At 32.2% G+C, this 15464-nt stretch overlaps 1 protein-coding gene across 3 annotated transcripts in view; it reads left to right on the top strand.

Annotated features, from left to right (window-relative positions):
- Fstl5 (follistatin like 5) overlaps positions 1-15464 on the top strand; it is a 721807-nt gene that overhangs the window by 347123 nt on the left and 359220 nt on the right. For all 3 annotated transcript variants that reach the window (XM_071614852.1, XM_027926695.3, XM_071614853.1), the window contains exon 4: positions 5679-5875. In XM_071614852.1, the coding sequence (XP_071470953.1) occupies positions 5679-5875 (197 nt within the window). The remainder of the gene's footprint in view (positions 1-5678; positions 5876-15464) is intronic.

Consider the following 15464-nt stretch of genomic DNA (forward strand, 5'->3'; position numbering starts at 1 on the left):
AAAATGATTAATTAGAAGAAAACTTAATTTATGACCTATTTAACAGCTCTGATTTTCATATATTCTATTGAAGGCATATCTGTTTGTATGGTTTTTACTGTAAGGATAATGATTTTTAAAACTATTAAATTTGCAGACCATTAAAGCAATACATCTCACCAGTTATTTTAGTTAATATTAAAATGCTGTAGTTGGTTGGAATAAAATATGTGTATATTTTTCATTTAGTTTCTCAAGCATTCCAGATTATTAATTTAAACTTTGTGTTGGGCTGGGGATGTGTCTCAAGCAGTAGCTCGCTCGCCTGGCATGCGTGGGGTGCTGGGTTTGATCCTCAGCACCACATAAAAATAAAATAAAGATGTTGTGTCCACTGAAAACTAAAAAAATAAAATAAATATTAAAAAATTCTTTCTCTCTCAAGAAAAAACTTTGTGTTGTGCTCTATTTTGCTGTTTTGTGTCAGAAATCCTTGCAACTTTAATTCATGTTTTTGTGTTTGTGAGGATGGTGGGTGGGGAGGAGGAAAGGAAGTGACAGCTGAGCAGCCCACTTGCTCCAGAGCATGTCGCACTTGATGAATGTAATAAGAACACTAAAAAACACTTTAATTAATGTTCTCTTAGGGTTAAGAGAGCAAAATGACCTGGATAACAGAACACCTATACTGAAATTCTACTACTTAATTACATCTACCAAAATACAAAATCAGACCTTTTTTTTTTTTTTTGTTATTGCTTGGATAGATTTGAAGACAGTTGTCAGTGGCAGTGTGGTTTGTAATTTTCAATTTATATCCTAAGTACCAAAATGTTTGCAGAATGGATTTTCAACTCATAACACTGCCCTCTTACTTCCAAGAAGATTAAATTTCAAAATTTATCAGTAAACATGCCAGTGTAATTAATTGCATTTTTAGTCACTTTTCTTTAACAATTTCACAATGCTTAATGTGGTATTAAATTTAGTTTTCCAAAACAATCAATTTTTTTCTAAATAGAAAATGAGAGAAGAATAAAGAAACCAAAGTCTTTTGTAAAATATATGATTATTTATGAAATTTAAATTTAACTCTAAAACAACGCAGACTACTACACATCTACAAAAATGATAAAAATATAAAACATTGACTATATTATCCTTGCAAGGATGTTGAACAATAGGAACTGTCATTCATTGGTGGTGGAAATGTGAAGTGACATAGCCAATTTGGAAGACAGTTTGGCAGTTTTTTACACAAATAAACATTGTGTTACCTTTGTTCCAGCAATCATGATTCTTAGAATTTACCAAGTGAGTTAAAAACTTATGTCCATACACAAAAACCTGCAAACAGATATTTATAGAAGCTTTATTCATATTCACCAAACCTTGGAAACAACCAAGGTGCCCTTCAATATGTGAATGGATTAACTGTAATACATCCATAGAATGGAATATTATTTAGCACTAAAAATAAATCAATTATCAAGCTCTGAAACCATAATGGAGACTTAAATGCATACTGTTAAGTAAAAAAAAAAAAGTCAATCTAAAATAGCTACATACTGCCTGATTCTAACTATATGACCTTCTGGATGAGGCAAAATTATGGACACAGTAAAAATATGAGTGGCTGGTAAAGTTCTGTTTTTAATTCTGTTCCGCTTATTTTCAGTCAAGATAATTTTATTTCCTTTATGTGCATAATTTATTAATTATATTTAAATAAACATTATAATTTTCCATATTGAATCTTATTCATATATGAATATTAAATCAATCAACTAAAATTGTGATATATTCTACATATACCACAAATATAAATTTGCTACAAACATCAAATATTTATCTAAAATATTTTTTAATGTGTTCTGTTAGCAATTGTTAATTAGTTTGAAGAAAAATAGCTCCAATATACTTTTTAAAAATTTATTCTAATTTGTTATATATGACAGCAGAATGCTCCAATATTGATGTATGAATAAAATTGACACCCAAATTAAAAGCATTTCACTTTTGTTTTTTTAGTTTTCTTAGATTTCAGCTTATATTGCAATCAAAGTATGACAATAAATGTTTAAAAGAGAAAAATTATATTAATGCTTTTGATTAAATATTTTGTTTTAAAAGGAATTGGTACTTTTTACTGGAGGATGGCAGGGAAGGATACAATTTAATTTCAAAGAGATAAGAACAAATCACAGCCTTTGCAAAAACCTATTATACTAAGTATAATTGATATAATCTATAATTTTTAGCACTTATCATGTACGCAGAACTGATGGTTGCACTATCAGATATGTAAAATGTAATTATCCACAGTTCTGTAGAGACTTGGAGAGGCACTGCCAGCAACACAGGTGCAGCCATTTGTGTGTCAGTGATTCTACATCCTTCCAGGCTCCGCAAAGCCAAATGAATTCTAACTGCCCTTTGAATGACTCTCAGTCACGAATCAGCACATTCCCAGTGTCACTGCATCCACAGGAAGTAAGAAGATGTACAGATCAAAAAAAAAAAAAAAAATAGGAACTTTGTCTTGTTTACCAGAATATTCTCCACGTCAAGGACAGGAATAGCAGAGAGAATTTCTTACTGGTCTCTAGTAAGGAAATGAATCCAGGAAAACATTTTTCCCCAACCCTGCCAATCCAACAAGGGTAGTTGATTAGGTTTTGGAAAAAGCATGCTGCCAACTCAACCAAATAAACAAAATCTGCTTACCTAACTGATTGGAGTTATTCAGGATAGGAGCCTTAATGTTGAAATATCTATTCTTCAACTGCACTAGTTCTTTTGTTTTCCCATCAATCATTGTTAAAGTGTTTATGTGATTAAACACTTATTAAATTATTTAAAGTGTTATGCTTAATATTTTAATTCCTCACTTTGTGTTTAGTCTTTAACCCATTGTAATGTGAAATATGCTTAATTTATTCACTTTAAATCGTTAAAGTCACCTATTAAAGACTCCAATTAAAGTCTCCAATATAAAGAATACAAAGGACATACTTTACTTTTTCCCCTGTTTTCACTCTGAAACAGTAGGCATTAGTTATAATCTCTTTCTTGAAAGGTTTTCTTGAATTCACTCCCCCTCAGTACTTCCTCATAATTTACTTAGTACCTCTCATGTACTCTTTTTTTTTTTTTTACTCTTTGTGGATTCTACTTTATCTACCTGTAGTATAAACAGGTATATTGCTGGAGTTTATTATTATATTCATTCTATCACTTTATAAATAATCCTTCAATAAATTCATTGAATCCATGTAAAAATTGATATTTCACTATTGAATGGCCATGTCAAACTCAGTTCTTGGGATCAGAGTAAATAAAGTTAGAGGGTACAGAAGATGATTTGTGCTTAAAAATCATTCTGCCCGAGATTCATACCCCTAGACCGATGCCCTGGAGTAAAAGATGCTTTGATCCTCTTCATTTCATCTGTTCATTTCATTTCATCTGCTTATACATAATCCTGTGAATAAATCCTTGTGATGTCAAAAATCAATCATTCTGACCCATTCCAACTCTGTAACCTTGAATATATTACTGTGTCTTTGTTCTTCATCTATAAAAGGTATGCGCACTTATTATATATAAACTTTATATATATATATATATATATATATATATATATATATATATATGTTCTGGTGCATATAAAGTCCTCATTACATGTGACCTATTATTAATAACAGATACACCTATTTAGTATTAAAAGGAATTTGTGGCAATTTATATTAAATTTATGTATTTTACAAAGGTTTTCATAATTTAATAAATGTTTATTGTATATTTCCATGGACTATAAATGTTGTAAACACTAGTTTGTATTATTATTTCCTTTGGATTTCCAGGTACCACCCCAATGCCTGGAATTTAAAAGGAATTCACAACAATTTGGAGAATAGAAACATTAGTGTGAATATGATGATCCCATTCATTTGATTACATGAAAATTATAATATGACAACCCAAATTCTATTCCCTCTTTCAACCTTAAATATTAGTTAAAATGTCTTCAATGCTTAAATCCTGTTTCACATCTGCTTCCCACAGATATTCTGGTGTCCCCAATTCCTGTAGCCTCAAGCCAGTCCCCTCATCCCACCATCCTCTGCTCTCTGAAATGCAAGAGTTATCAAGGAGATATAGATCCAGAGTTACATACAGAAATCCAAGACAGGACTTTTGGAATGGTCTACTATTCCTTCCCCCTTTCTTTCACCATATATCTCTCTCCTTCCTGATGCATTTGTGTGCGCATTTATAAGCACAAATACATTTATTTTAAGACTCTATTTGTGATCCTTCCCCAGACACCAAAATTGCTAGCTATGACTCCGGATTTGATTACTTCTCTCTTTTGTCAGCGAGTTCTTTGCTATTATGAAAACATATTCTTATTATTATTCTGCAGTGAGAACAAAATAATGTAAAATTGATTTAATCTTTAGCACCAAGTTTACACTTTGTTGTAAAAAGGAACTTCTTGACAGGATTGCTAAACACTAAAATTGCTGAACAACAGTAGTCATTTCACTGTCTGAAAAAGAAGATAGTCTCTCATTTCTCTAGAATAGATTGTTTTCCATCTTGTCTTGAAAGAGAATGAAACTTTGAATACTGTTTTTCAACCCCAGGCTTCTCTGACATATATTTAAGCATCTTTAGAAATCTTCCTTTAAAATTGTAGATGCTGTCAAACCCTAATTGTCAAAATCAACCACAATTATAAAGCTAGTTTTTTTTTCTCCTAAGAATATGTTGCTCAAAATTCTAAGCTAATATAATACCTGTTTCATTTGCAAATTATATTATGTGCCATATTTTATATAATATAATTTATATCATACTTGCTAACAGCACTATGATTTCCATACACTATTTATAAAGACCATTGTTAGAGGCCATTATAAGTAAAATCCTTTGTAAAATAATTATCTGATGATGCTAGAACATTTGTAGCAGTTTTATTTGTGTTTTTCCATTGTTTTGATTTATCTTTTGAGAGACTTTAAGCCAAACAATTATTTTCATTAATCATGATGCTTCCAGTATTGTGATGGTTTTACACTGAGGTACTGAAAATCTGTAATGTGCTGTTACTTCAATAGCTTATATTTCAGTTGAGAAATAAGATTTTCAAGGTCATAAAACTTCACATGACATGCAAATATATATAATGTTATGCACCATATACTCTAAAAGGACAGAAATGAAAAGCAATACATAAAATTTTGGAAGAAAAATTATATGATAGTATAATAATAATCTGAAGTCATATATAAATGAGTTTAAGCGCAATATCAAGTATAGCCTAACCTTCATTTCTGCATCTGTAAAATGATCGATATAGAGATGTATGATGAGGATTAAAACTGAGAAAATGGATTTAAAATGTGGAGCCAGTTGAAGCTATCATGTTTTTTCTATGTCCTTCAAAGAATTAATGAGAAACCTCAGTAAACATGTTATTATTAGGTCTAACAGAAATCAAAGTTCTCTGTCCTACCTTGGAAACAGCCCCTTCCTTTTTATTTGTCCATGTTGTAAATTATGCAAAACTGAAAAGCAAATATTAGGTACTTCATACATTATCTGTATTAATCAGTTTCTAAATATTAACAAAGTAAATGATTTCTTTTCAATAATATTGCTTTTTAAGTAACTTAGTTCTTTTGTTACAGGAGATAACTGCAAGAGCACCGAATACAGCACAATGAAAAGCATGCTTTTAGATTTACAAAATAAAAAATATATTACCCAAGAAAATGAAAATCCTAATGGCGATGACATATCTCGGAAGAAGCTGTTGGTGGATCAAATGTTTAAATATTTTGATGCAGACAGTAACGGACTTGTAGATATTAATGAACTAACTCAGGTATGACTCATGATTAAACAAAAAAACCTTACTTGAATGCAACATACACAATATATTTACAGTTGATGGAATTTATAATAATATATATTTAATCAATTTATCAAAGTGTGGGAATATAAATTTAAAAGCAATATTACTTTCTCATAAATATTATTTTTAATTAACATTGATGTGATATTTTATAGTTAAAAAAGGTAGCTACTTTTGATGAATTGTTATACCTTAAATATTGAAAACAATTACAATTTTTCTAATAGATTTCATAAGATCACTACTGATATATTCTGGAACCTATGTAATGTTTAATTTCTATCAATCAATAAAAGCTGATTTACGCATTAGTTAAACAACAAGTAAACATATGTGTAGCACAGCATAAATAGATGCTATAAGGTAGTATCGAATACTAAGACAACCCAGTGTGTTTTACTAATCAAGGATCACTTATAACATCCAATCTAGTTTTGATATTAAAACCAATTTGGACTGGGGGTATAGCTCAGTAGGAGAGTGCTTGACTTGCATGTACTAAGGCCATGGGTTCAATCCTCAGACCACACACATGCACACACACACACACACACAGAGAAAAAAAAACCTAAAATAATACTGTCCATTTTATGAAATTTCACTTCTTGAAAAATTTGTCATACAGATGATACATATTACAAATTATTAAAGAGAAGAATTTAAAAACAGAAGTTTATTTATTTTTTCTACCAGGGATTGAACCCAGGGGTACTTAGCCACTGAACCATATCCTCAGCCTTTTTTTTCTTTTCTTTCTTTTTTTTTTTAATTTAAAGACAGGGTCTCACTAATTTGCTGAGGCTGGCTTTGAACTCACAAGCATCCTGCCTTAACCTCCTGAGTCACTGGGATTAGAAGCCGGTGCCAGTGTGCCATGCTTTTGAACCATCTCAGCAAAACACAGTTTATACATATCAGTGATAACTGAAGGCTTGTTTAAAGGAAACAAACCACAATTTTATAATCCCTATTAGCTGTGTTGAGCAGTGAAGTATGATATATAGTAAACAAGATTTCTTCAAAAATGTAGACAGGTCCTAGGAAGTAATAGAGAGGAGAGACCAGTTTGGGAGATAGAAAAATGACAATAGAACCAATGGATTTTGCTAACTACTTGCTGATTCCTACATCATATTTTGAAGTGTATTTTGCACATGGTATTAACTGTGGACATGGGTTTCAGGGATAAAGTTAGGCAATTTACATAACATTATGCCATCTTTTATGGTTAATTATATGTTATATTTTTAAAACCTGATATTGTAGAATATAAAACTTATTAAACAAGTGTTTCTGAGCTTTGGTTTACTACAACAATTTAAAAACTTCATATCAAAGTTACCTTGTGAGCAAATTGATTTTCTTGTCATCCACCAGTCAAAACTATATCACTTTTCTCATTTTCTTAATGTATTCTGCATTTACTGAATACTTATTAAGTCTCAGGTATCAAGTTTCAAGGAATTGAGTACTGTAAGTAAGGTAAAATTAGAAGATATTTTAATTTATATATCGTGTTCACATACTTCATGATTTATTTCTCAAGAATGAATCTATTCTAAAACATGTTTTATAGCAATAAGAAGTTATTATTTAATTAAATTAAAATTAGCTTGGGTATGTTTTCTTAGCTACCTTTAATTTGGACTTATTTTGTGTTTGAAAAGAATTCAGTTCATGTGAAAGGTATGATGTGGAAGCAAAATGCTTTCCGAATCACATTTAGGTGATACATAGACAAGAAATCCATGAAAGCCATATGCTAGGAAGATTATGTTTACTGAATTCCTTTTGCATACATCATATTTTACTGCAAAAGGATATCTTGGTTATTTTAAAGTATTGATAATTACTAATATGGCTGATATCAGTAGGCATGCCTTTTGTGTGGATATGTGCTTTCAACTAATTTGGGAAAATATCAAGTAACATGATTGATACAGAGTATGGTAAGAGTGTGTTCAGTTTGATAAAAAAAAAAAAAAAAAAAAACACCACACTGTCTTCTGAAATAGCCATATCATTTTGTTTTTGTATCAGTAGTGGATGAGAGTTTCTCTTGCTCCATATTACTGCCTGGTTTGGTCAGAGTTGTGAATTTTGACGATTGTAATAGATGTTTAACTGTATCTCATAGTAGTTTTATGAATTTCTCTGATGACATATGGTATGTAGTATATATTTATATGGTTATTTGCAACATATATGTCTTTGGGGAGGTATATATGATTTTGGGTCATATATATTAACTAAGTGTTTTTCCCCCAATTTTTGACCTTTTTAAGAGTTCTTTAAATGCAGTGTTCTATCAGATTTTTTTTTCATATTCTCTCACAATCTATGATTTGTCTTCTCATTCTCTTGATATTAAGTTTTGCAGAGCAGAACTTTTTAATGTTAACAAAGTTCATAAATTGTGATTTTGATATTGTATATTAAAAAGTCTTCACCATACCCAATGTCATGTAGGATTTCTCATATGTTGTATTCTAGAGTTTTCATAATTTTGCTTTTCACATTTAGATATATGAATGTTTTAGTCAGTTTTTTTTTTTCACTGCTGCAAATAAAGAAACTGACCATAACAATTGTAGAGGAGAAAAAGTTTATTTGAATGCTCAAGGTTTCAGAGGTCTTAGTCGATAGAATGCTGGCTCCATTCCTTGGGCTTTGAGATGAGGCAGAATATCATGGCAGAAAATGTGGCAGAGGGAAGCAACTCACACGGTAATCAGAAAAAAGAGTGAGTCTCCACTTGCCAAATACAAATATTTACACCAAAACTATGCCCTAATTCCCACCTCCTCCTGCCATACCCTACCACTTCAGTTACCACTCAGTTAATGCCTATCATGGGATTAATTCACTGATTGGGTTAAGAATCTCAGAATCCAATCATTTCTCCTCTAAACCTTCTTGTGTTGTCAACAAGTGAGTTTTGGGTGACACCTCACATGGAAACCATAACAATTATACATTCTGAGTCACTTTTCTGAAGAATCCAAAGTCTGTCAATTTTCTTTTCCTTCTTTCTTTTGTTCTTTTTAAAAAATCATATAGATGTCCAGTTTTCCAGCATCATTTGTTGAACAGATTAATTTGTGCCATGGTATGGCTATTGCCTATGTGTCTTTTCAAAGATCAGTCAAATATATTTAGGAGAGTTTATTTCTAGGCTTTCTATTCTGTTTATTGATCTGTTAGCCTATTTTTTTCACCAGTACTACATTGTCTTAATTACTATAACTATATAATATGACTTGAAATTGGGTTTAATCCAACTTTGTTCTTCTCCTTCAATATCTTAGTGTCTCTTCTGGGTTTTTTGCCTCTTCATTTGAACTGTAGACTTAGTTTTTTGATATCCACAAAATTACTGGCTAGAATTTTAATTGGGATTACATTTACTCTATAGATCAAGTTGAGAAGAACTGACATCTCGACAACATTGAATTCCTTCCTACAAAGATGAAATAGTTCTCTTTCATTGATTCTTCTTTGATTTCATGCATTAGCTTTCTTTGGCTTTCTTCATACATATATTTTATGTACATTTTAATATATTTGTAGCTCGGTATTTCATTTTAAAAAGAGATGATAATTTAAATTGGATTTTTTCAATCTCAATTTTACTTATCAAAATCTCTGGTATCTATGAAAGCAATAAACTTTTGTTTATTATAAATTTACTATAATTACTTATTAGTTATAGAATTTTTGTTAATTCTTTAAGATTTTCTACATATAACATCCTGACATTTGAACAAAGAAAATTTTACTTTTTTCTTCCCAATATGTGTAACTTTAATTTTCTTATTTTATCTTACTGCATTAACTAGGAATTTAGTACAGTGTTGACAAGAACTGGTGAGAAGGAACATCTTTGCCATACTTGTAGTTTATTTAGAATTTCTATCACAAATCAATGCTGAATTTTTTCAAATGCTTTTGATATATCCACTTATATTATTATGAAATTTTTCTTCCTGAGACTGTTGATATAATGAATTACATTGTTGACTCTTGAATGCTCATCCAGCTTTATAATCTGGAAGAAATACCATTTTCTTAAAGTGTGTAATTATTTTTATATTTTTTTATTGATTTTCTAATAACTTGTTGAAGATTCTTCCATGTATTTTCACATAAAAATATTTATCTGTAGCTTTCTTTTTGGACTTTGGTTTGGTGCTTGGGAAATAATGGAAGACCCATAAAATAAAGTAGGAAGGGGATCCAAGATGGCAGGCCAGAGGGAGGCAGCATTCTGTGCCACTCCGTAACCTGGGTTCAACTAGTGGGAATAGGAATTACAGCCACCATGCTGCACAGGGCCTTGGGCCTCAGTGTTAGAAAAGAACTCCCAACTCACTACTCATACCCACAGATCTCCCCAGTACCTCAGCAGGACCACCAGCATAAGAAATGGCACAGAATCCCCAGAAGCCCCCCCAATGAAGGACACTCAGTTGCTACCCCCACACAGGAACTCAAGCTTCCACACCCTGTGGACCCCCATCTACTAACATGGGATCCCTCAGTAGCCTTCATCTTGAGCCTCAGCAGCTACTGCCATAGTCTCCTACTTGAGGTAGCCTGGATGCACCTGGGGATATCACAAACTCTGAAGAAAGCTGACAGCCACAACACTGAATGCCACAGAGCTCATATCTGAATATATCACACAAAGCCATCACCTGGCTCCCCAACCTAACCTGACACTCCATTGCTGAAAGCACCTGCCTCCATCTTGGATTACCTCCATTACCACCTTTAGTCAGAGCAACTACCAGTTTGGAACCCAGATAGCAGGTGAAGTATTGGAACTCTACAGGGGACTATAAACCTGTAGGTTAAAAACAGTAATGTCTTGGATCCACAGAGATAGAAAGGAAGACACCTGAGCAACATAAAAAGACAAGTGAAGAAAGTGCCCCAAATGAATCAAGATACCACATTATTAGAATCCATGGCCAGCACAGCAGATGAAATGACAGAAAAAGAGTTCAGGATGTACATAATTAAAATATTCTGTGAATTAAAGGATGATATAAGAGAACAAATAAAGGTAACAAAAGATCATTTTATAAAAAGAGCTACATAAGCAAATACAGGAAGCAACAATAGGGATATAGAGATTCTAAATAAAAACCAAGCAGAAATCCTTGAAATGAAAGAAACAAGAAAGCAAATTAAAAGCCAATAGAAAGCATCACCAACAGATTAGACTACTTGCAAGACAGGACCTCAGAAAATGAAGACAAAATATATAATCCTGAAAAGAATGTAGACCACACAGTGAAAAATGATAAGAAACCATGAGCAGAAATTCAAGAATATGAGATAGCATAAAAAGACCAAATTTAAGAATAATTGGAATAGAGGAAGGATAGAGTTACAAACCAAAGGAAGGAACAATCTATTCAATAAAATAATACTAGAAAATTTTCTAAACATGAACAATAAATTGGAAAACCAAAACCAATAGGCTAACAGGACACCAAATGTACAAAATCACAACAAATACATACCAAGGCACATTATAATGAAAATGCCTAACATACAGAATAAGGAGAGAATATTAAAAGCCATGAGAGAAAGAAATCAGATTACATATAGGGAGAATCAATTAGGTTATGTGCAGATGTTTCAACCCAGACCCTGAAAGCTAGTAGATCCTGGGACAACATATATCAAACTCTGAAAGAAAATGGATGCTAACCAAGAATCTTATATCCAGCAAAATATGCTTTAGATTTGATGATGAAATAAAAACAAAAGTTAAAAGAATTTGTAGCTAGAAAATCTGCACTACAAAATGTCCTTGGCAAAATATTCTATGAAGAGGAAATGAACAACAATGAAAATCAGCAGAGGGAGGTATTACACTAAAGGAAAATCTAATCAGAGGAGAAACCTTGTCACGTCAAATATCAAAGATAAACAAAAATGGCTGGGAATACAAATAATGTCTCAATAATAACCCTGAATGTTAATGGCCTAAACTCACCAATCAAAAGACATAGTCTAGCAGAGTGGGTTAAAAAAAAAAAAAAAAAAAGATTGAACAATATGCTGCCTCCAGGAGACTCATCTCATAGGAAAAGCCATTCAAGACTGAAGGTGAAATGTTGGGAAAAATCATACCACTCACATGGACTATGGAAGCAAGCAGGGGTTTTCATTCTCCTACCAAATAAAGTTAACTTTAAGATAAAGTTAATCAAAAGGGACAAAGGAGGACATTTTATACTGATCAAGACAAGAATACAACAATAAGACATAACAATTATAAAAATATATGCCCCAAACAATGGGATATCTATGTTCATAAAACAAACTCTTCTCAAGTTCAAGAGTCAAATAGACCACAACACAATAATTCTGGGTGACTTTTACACACCTCTTTCACCACTGGATAGATCTTCCAAACAAAAGATTTACAAAGAAACTATAGAACTCAATAATACAATCAATAACTTAGACTTAACTGACATATATAAAATATTTCATCCTTCAACAAGCAATCATAGTTTCTTCTCAGCATCACATGGATCCTTTTCTAAAATAGACCATATATTATGCAACTCTTAACAAATATAAGAAAGTAAAGATACTACCCTTCAGTCTATCAGGTCACAACGGAATGCAATTAGAAAGTTTCTTGAAAACATGGCTAACATCCACAAGGCATTATGTACTTGTTAGTTTTAACAATACTTACAAATATAAGATTCATAAGGATGCAATGGAATAATAAAGAGGACACATATGTTTAGGCTAGTGGAGGAATCATTGACCAACATATTTCCATCATGCTCAACCATCATATATATTTTTAATGCTTACAGTTGAATGATGGATAAAAACAAATATTCAAAAACTGTTAAAAGCCATTAAAACTCATAAATCTAAATGCACAGTTTAGAACATGTAAAAAAGTTTCATTATCAATTTTAGAAATGAAAAAAAATCTTGCAAAGGAAGATAAATAGTTTTGGTTATTACAAGAAATTAGAAAAATGAGAAATAACATGTTATTTACTCTGTTCATCTCATTGTAGGTGCTCTATCTCATATAGCTAGCATTTTTTCTTATCAATCAGACTAAGTTTTAGGAAACAGTAAAAGCATTGTTTTAAACAATACAACACAAATTTATCATGAATAAGCTAAATATTTTAATCAAATATATTTTACAATTTAAATATTTAGAAATGTATGGCTCAATAGATTTCCACTGTTCCATTTGTACTTGATTTTTAGCTTTAAAATACTTATCTACTTGCAAAATGCAACATGGACGAGACATATGAGGGAGATAGAGGGTGTGTTTTCACCACAAATTGCAAATTGAAATCCATTTTAGATTAAATATTTTCAGCACTTTTTCTTTCCTTTTGCTCTGTCTAGGATAAACCTCACATTTTGTATCCCCTAGATGTAGTTTTCAAGTATATCTCTCACTCCAGTACTGGACTTTTCCTGGTACTAGAAATTCCTTACCTTGCAAAACTTGTTTCTATTTTTCCTCTTCCTCCTAAATTTGTACAGCCAAATACATCATATTTTACTCTTGCCAATATCTAATTTGCATGAAAACTAAAAACAAATTACCAAGTATATCACTACCAACATCTAAAACTAGAATCGATCACACTCTCCCCTCAGGGACCACATGTATAGGCAGTCTTACCACCAGTAGAAACCCTGCCTGTCTCATCTCTGTAAACTGGATCTCTCTCTTCCTTCTTCTAAATTGTCTCCTTCAACACTAAAATTGTAGAAATCTCTTTAAATATTTTATAAAAAAAATAAAATTTTAACTTCAATAATGCTTGCTTCTTGGATAATTGTCCTTGCCACACTATGCTCCAAATTGACTTAACTTTTGAAAGTATGTCTCAGGGAATAATAGCCCAGTACAGAGGTCACAACAAACATGTAAAGGTTTTTTGTTGTTGTTGTTGTTTCTTAATTCCTGGTCACAAACTTAACTGAGGTATCCTATTATTCCCTCTTAAATATTGGATATATGTCTTTTTTTTTTTAAAGAGAGAGAGAGAGAGAGAATTTTAATATTTATTTATTTATTTTTACCTTTTTGGAGGACACAACATCTTTGTTTTTATGTGGTGCTGAGGATCGAACCCAGGCCACACGCATGCCAGGTAGGCGCACTACCACTTAAGCCACATCCCCAGCCCCTGGATATATGTCTTTTATGGTCAGGATCTTTGCCACATACCACAAACATTTTAGATTATAAGAACATGTATTATTCCTAAAACAGACCTGGATGTGTGATGCTTGAAATGGAGATTTCAGGATGAAATTACCCTTAAGATGTATAGACACTTCCTCCTGGCAGGCTAGCATGCAGAAAATGGTCATTGGAAGGAAGAAAGATTCATGACAAGAAAGATTCGTGAGTGAGCCAGAGTTCTTCTGAGTGGCTTTTTCAAATGGATAGTGAAGTCACTGAGGACATTGAAAGAGTAGGGTTGCATAGAAACATTCTGAACCAAGAGCTGAAGCCACTAGTGAATTGTGGTGAAGGGACAGGAAAGAATTATGTAGCTGAATGGCTGAGATTCAAAAGGATGAGCTTGCTTGCTCTATCTTATCTATCTATAAATCATTTATCTATATTTCCATTTATCTGTCTGTAGAAGATTAGTTTGTAAGAGGAAATAATCCCAAAATGTTCAGAGGGAGCTGTTCAATTATCTACCATCTTTTTTATTAAGGTCAAATGGATGTGGAAGAAAAATCAGACTCCAATTAAATAATTGAAATTACTGGGAAAAAGGCTTTATTAAATAATTGCCAGATTTTGTTAAAGTCAATAGGGGATGAACATATTTTTGTAAGAAACTAAAAGCTAAATATTTTTTTAATCAGAGAGTGGGATTCCCAGTGTGAAAATTATGGGTTTCATTTGGGAGTAGTCGTGACTGGGTCAAATGGGGGTTAGGTCGAATTTGGAAATAATGCAAAGCAATACAGGGAGACTTGGACTTCATAAAGCCACAGAGGTAAACCAAGGAAAGAAGAAAAAGGAGATTTGTATAAATTTGTTGCTTCCAGCATAACCTTTACTCAAACCTGGCTGATGAGGGGATTGAAAAAGAGACACACAGAAAGAGGGACTTGGTTCAGCTGACCTCCTATAGTGGAGGACTGAAAATAAGCAGGCTCTACTGGTTACTTTACAGGGTTGTTACATCAAAGGATTCATTGTGAGAAAGTTTGTTGTGAGAAAGCCAGTCTCAGCAAAAATGAGGGGATAAACACAGACAACTCAATGAGACTCTGTCTCTGAATAAAATACAAAATAGGGCTGGTGGTATAGCTCAGTGGTCTAGTACCTCTGAGTTAAATCCCCATTACCTGCTCCTCCATCACCCACCAAAAAAAAAAAAAAAAAAAAAAAAAAAAAAAAAAAAACCACAAACAAACAAATAAACAAAAAAAACAGAACTGAGGTCAAAAGTTTGAATAGCCCAATTACAGTCATCAGGTTGCTCCTACAATTCTTCCTGGCCTGGGCAGGTGG

Source organism: Marmota flaviventris, chromosome 7 (assembly GCF_047511675.1).
Source record: "Marmota flaviventris isolate mMarFla1 chromosome 7, mMarFla1.hap1, whole genome shotgun sequence".
Lineage (NCBI taxonomy): Eukaryota > Metazoa > Chordata > Mammalia > Rodentia > Sciuridae > Marmota > Marmota flaviventris.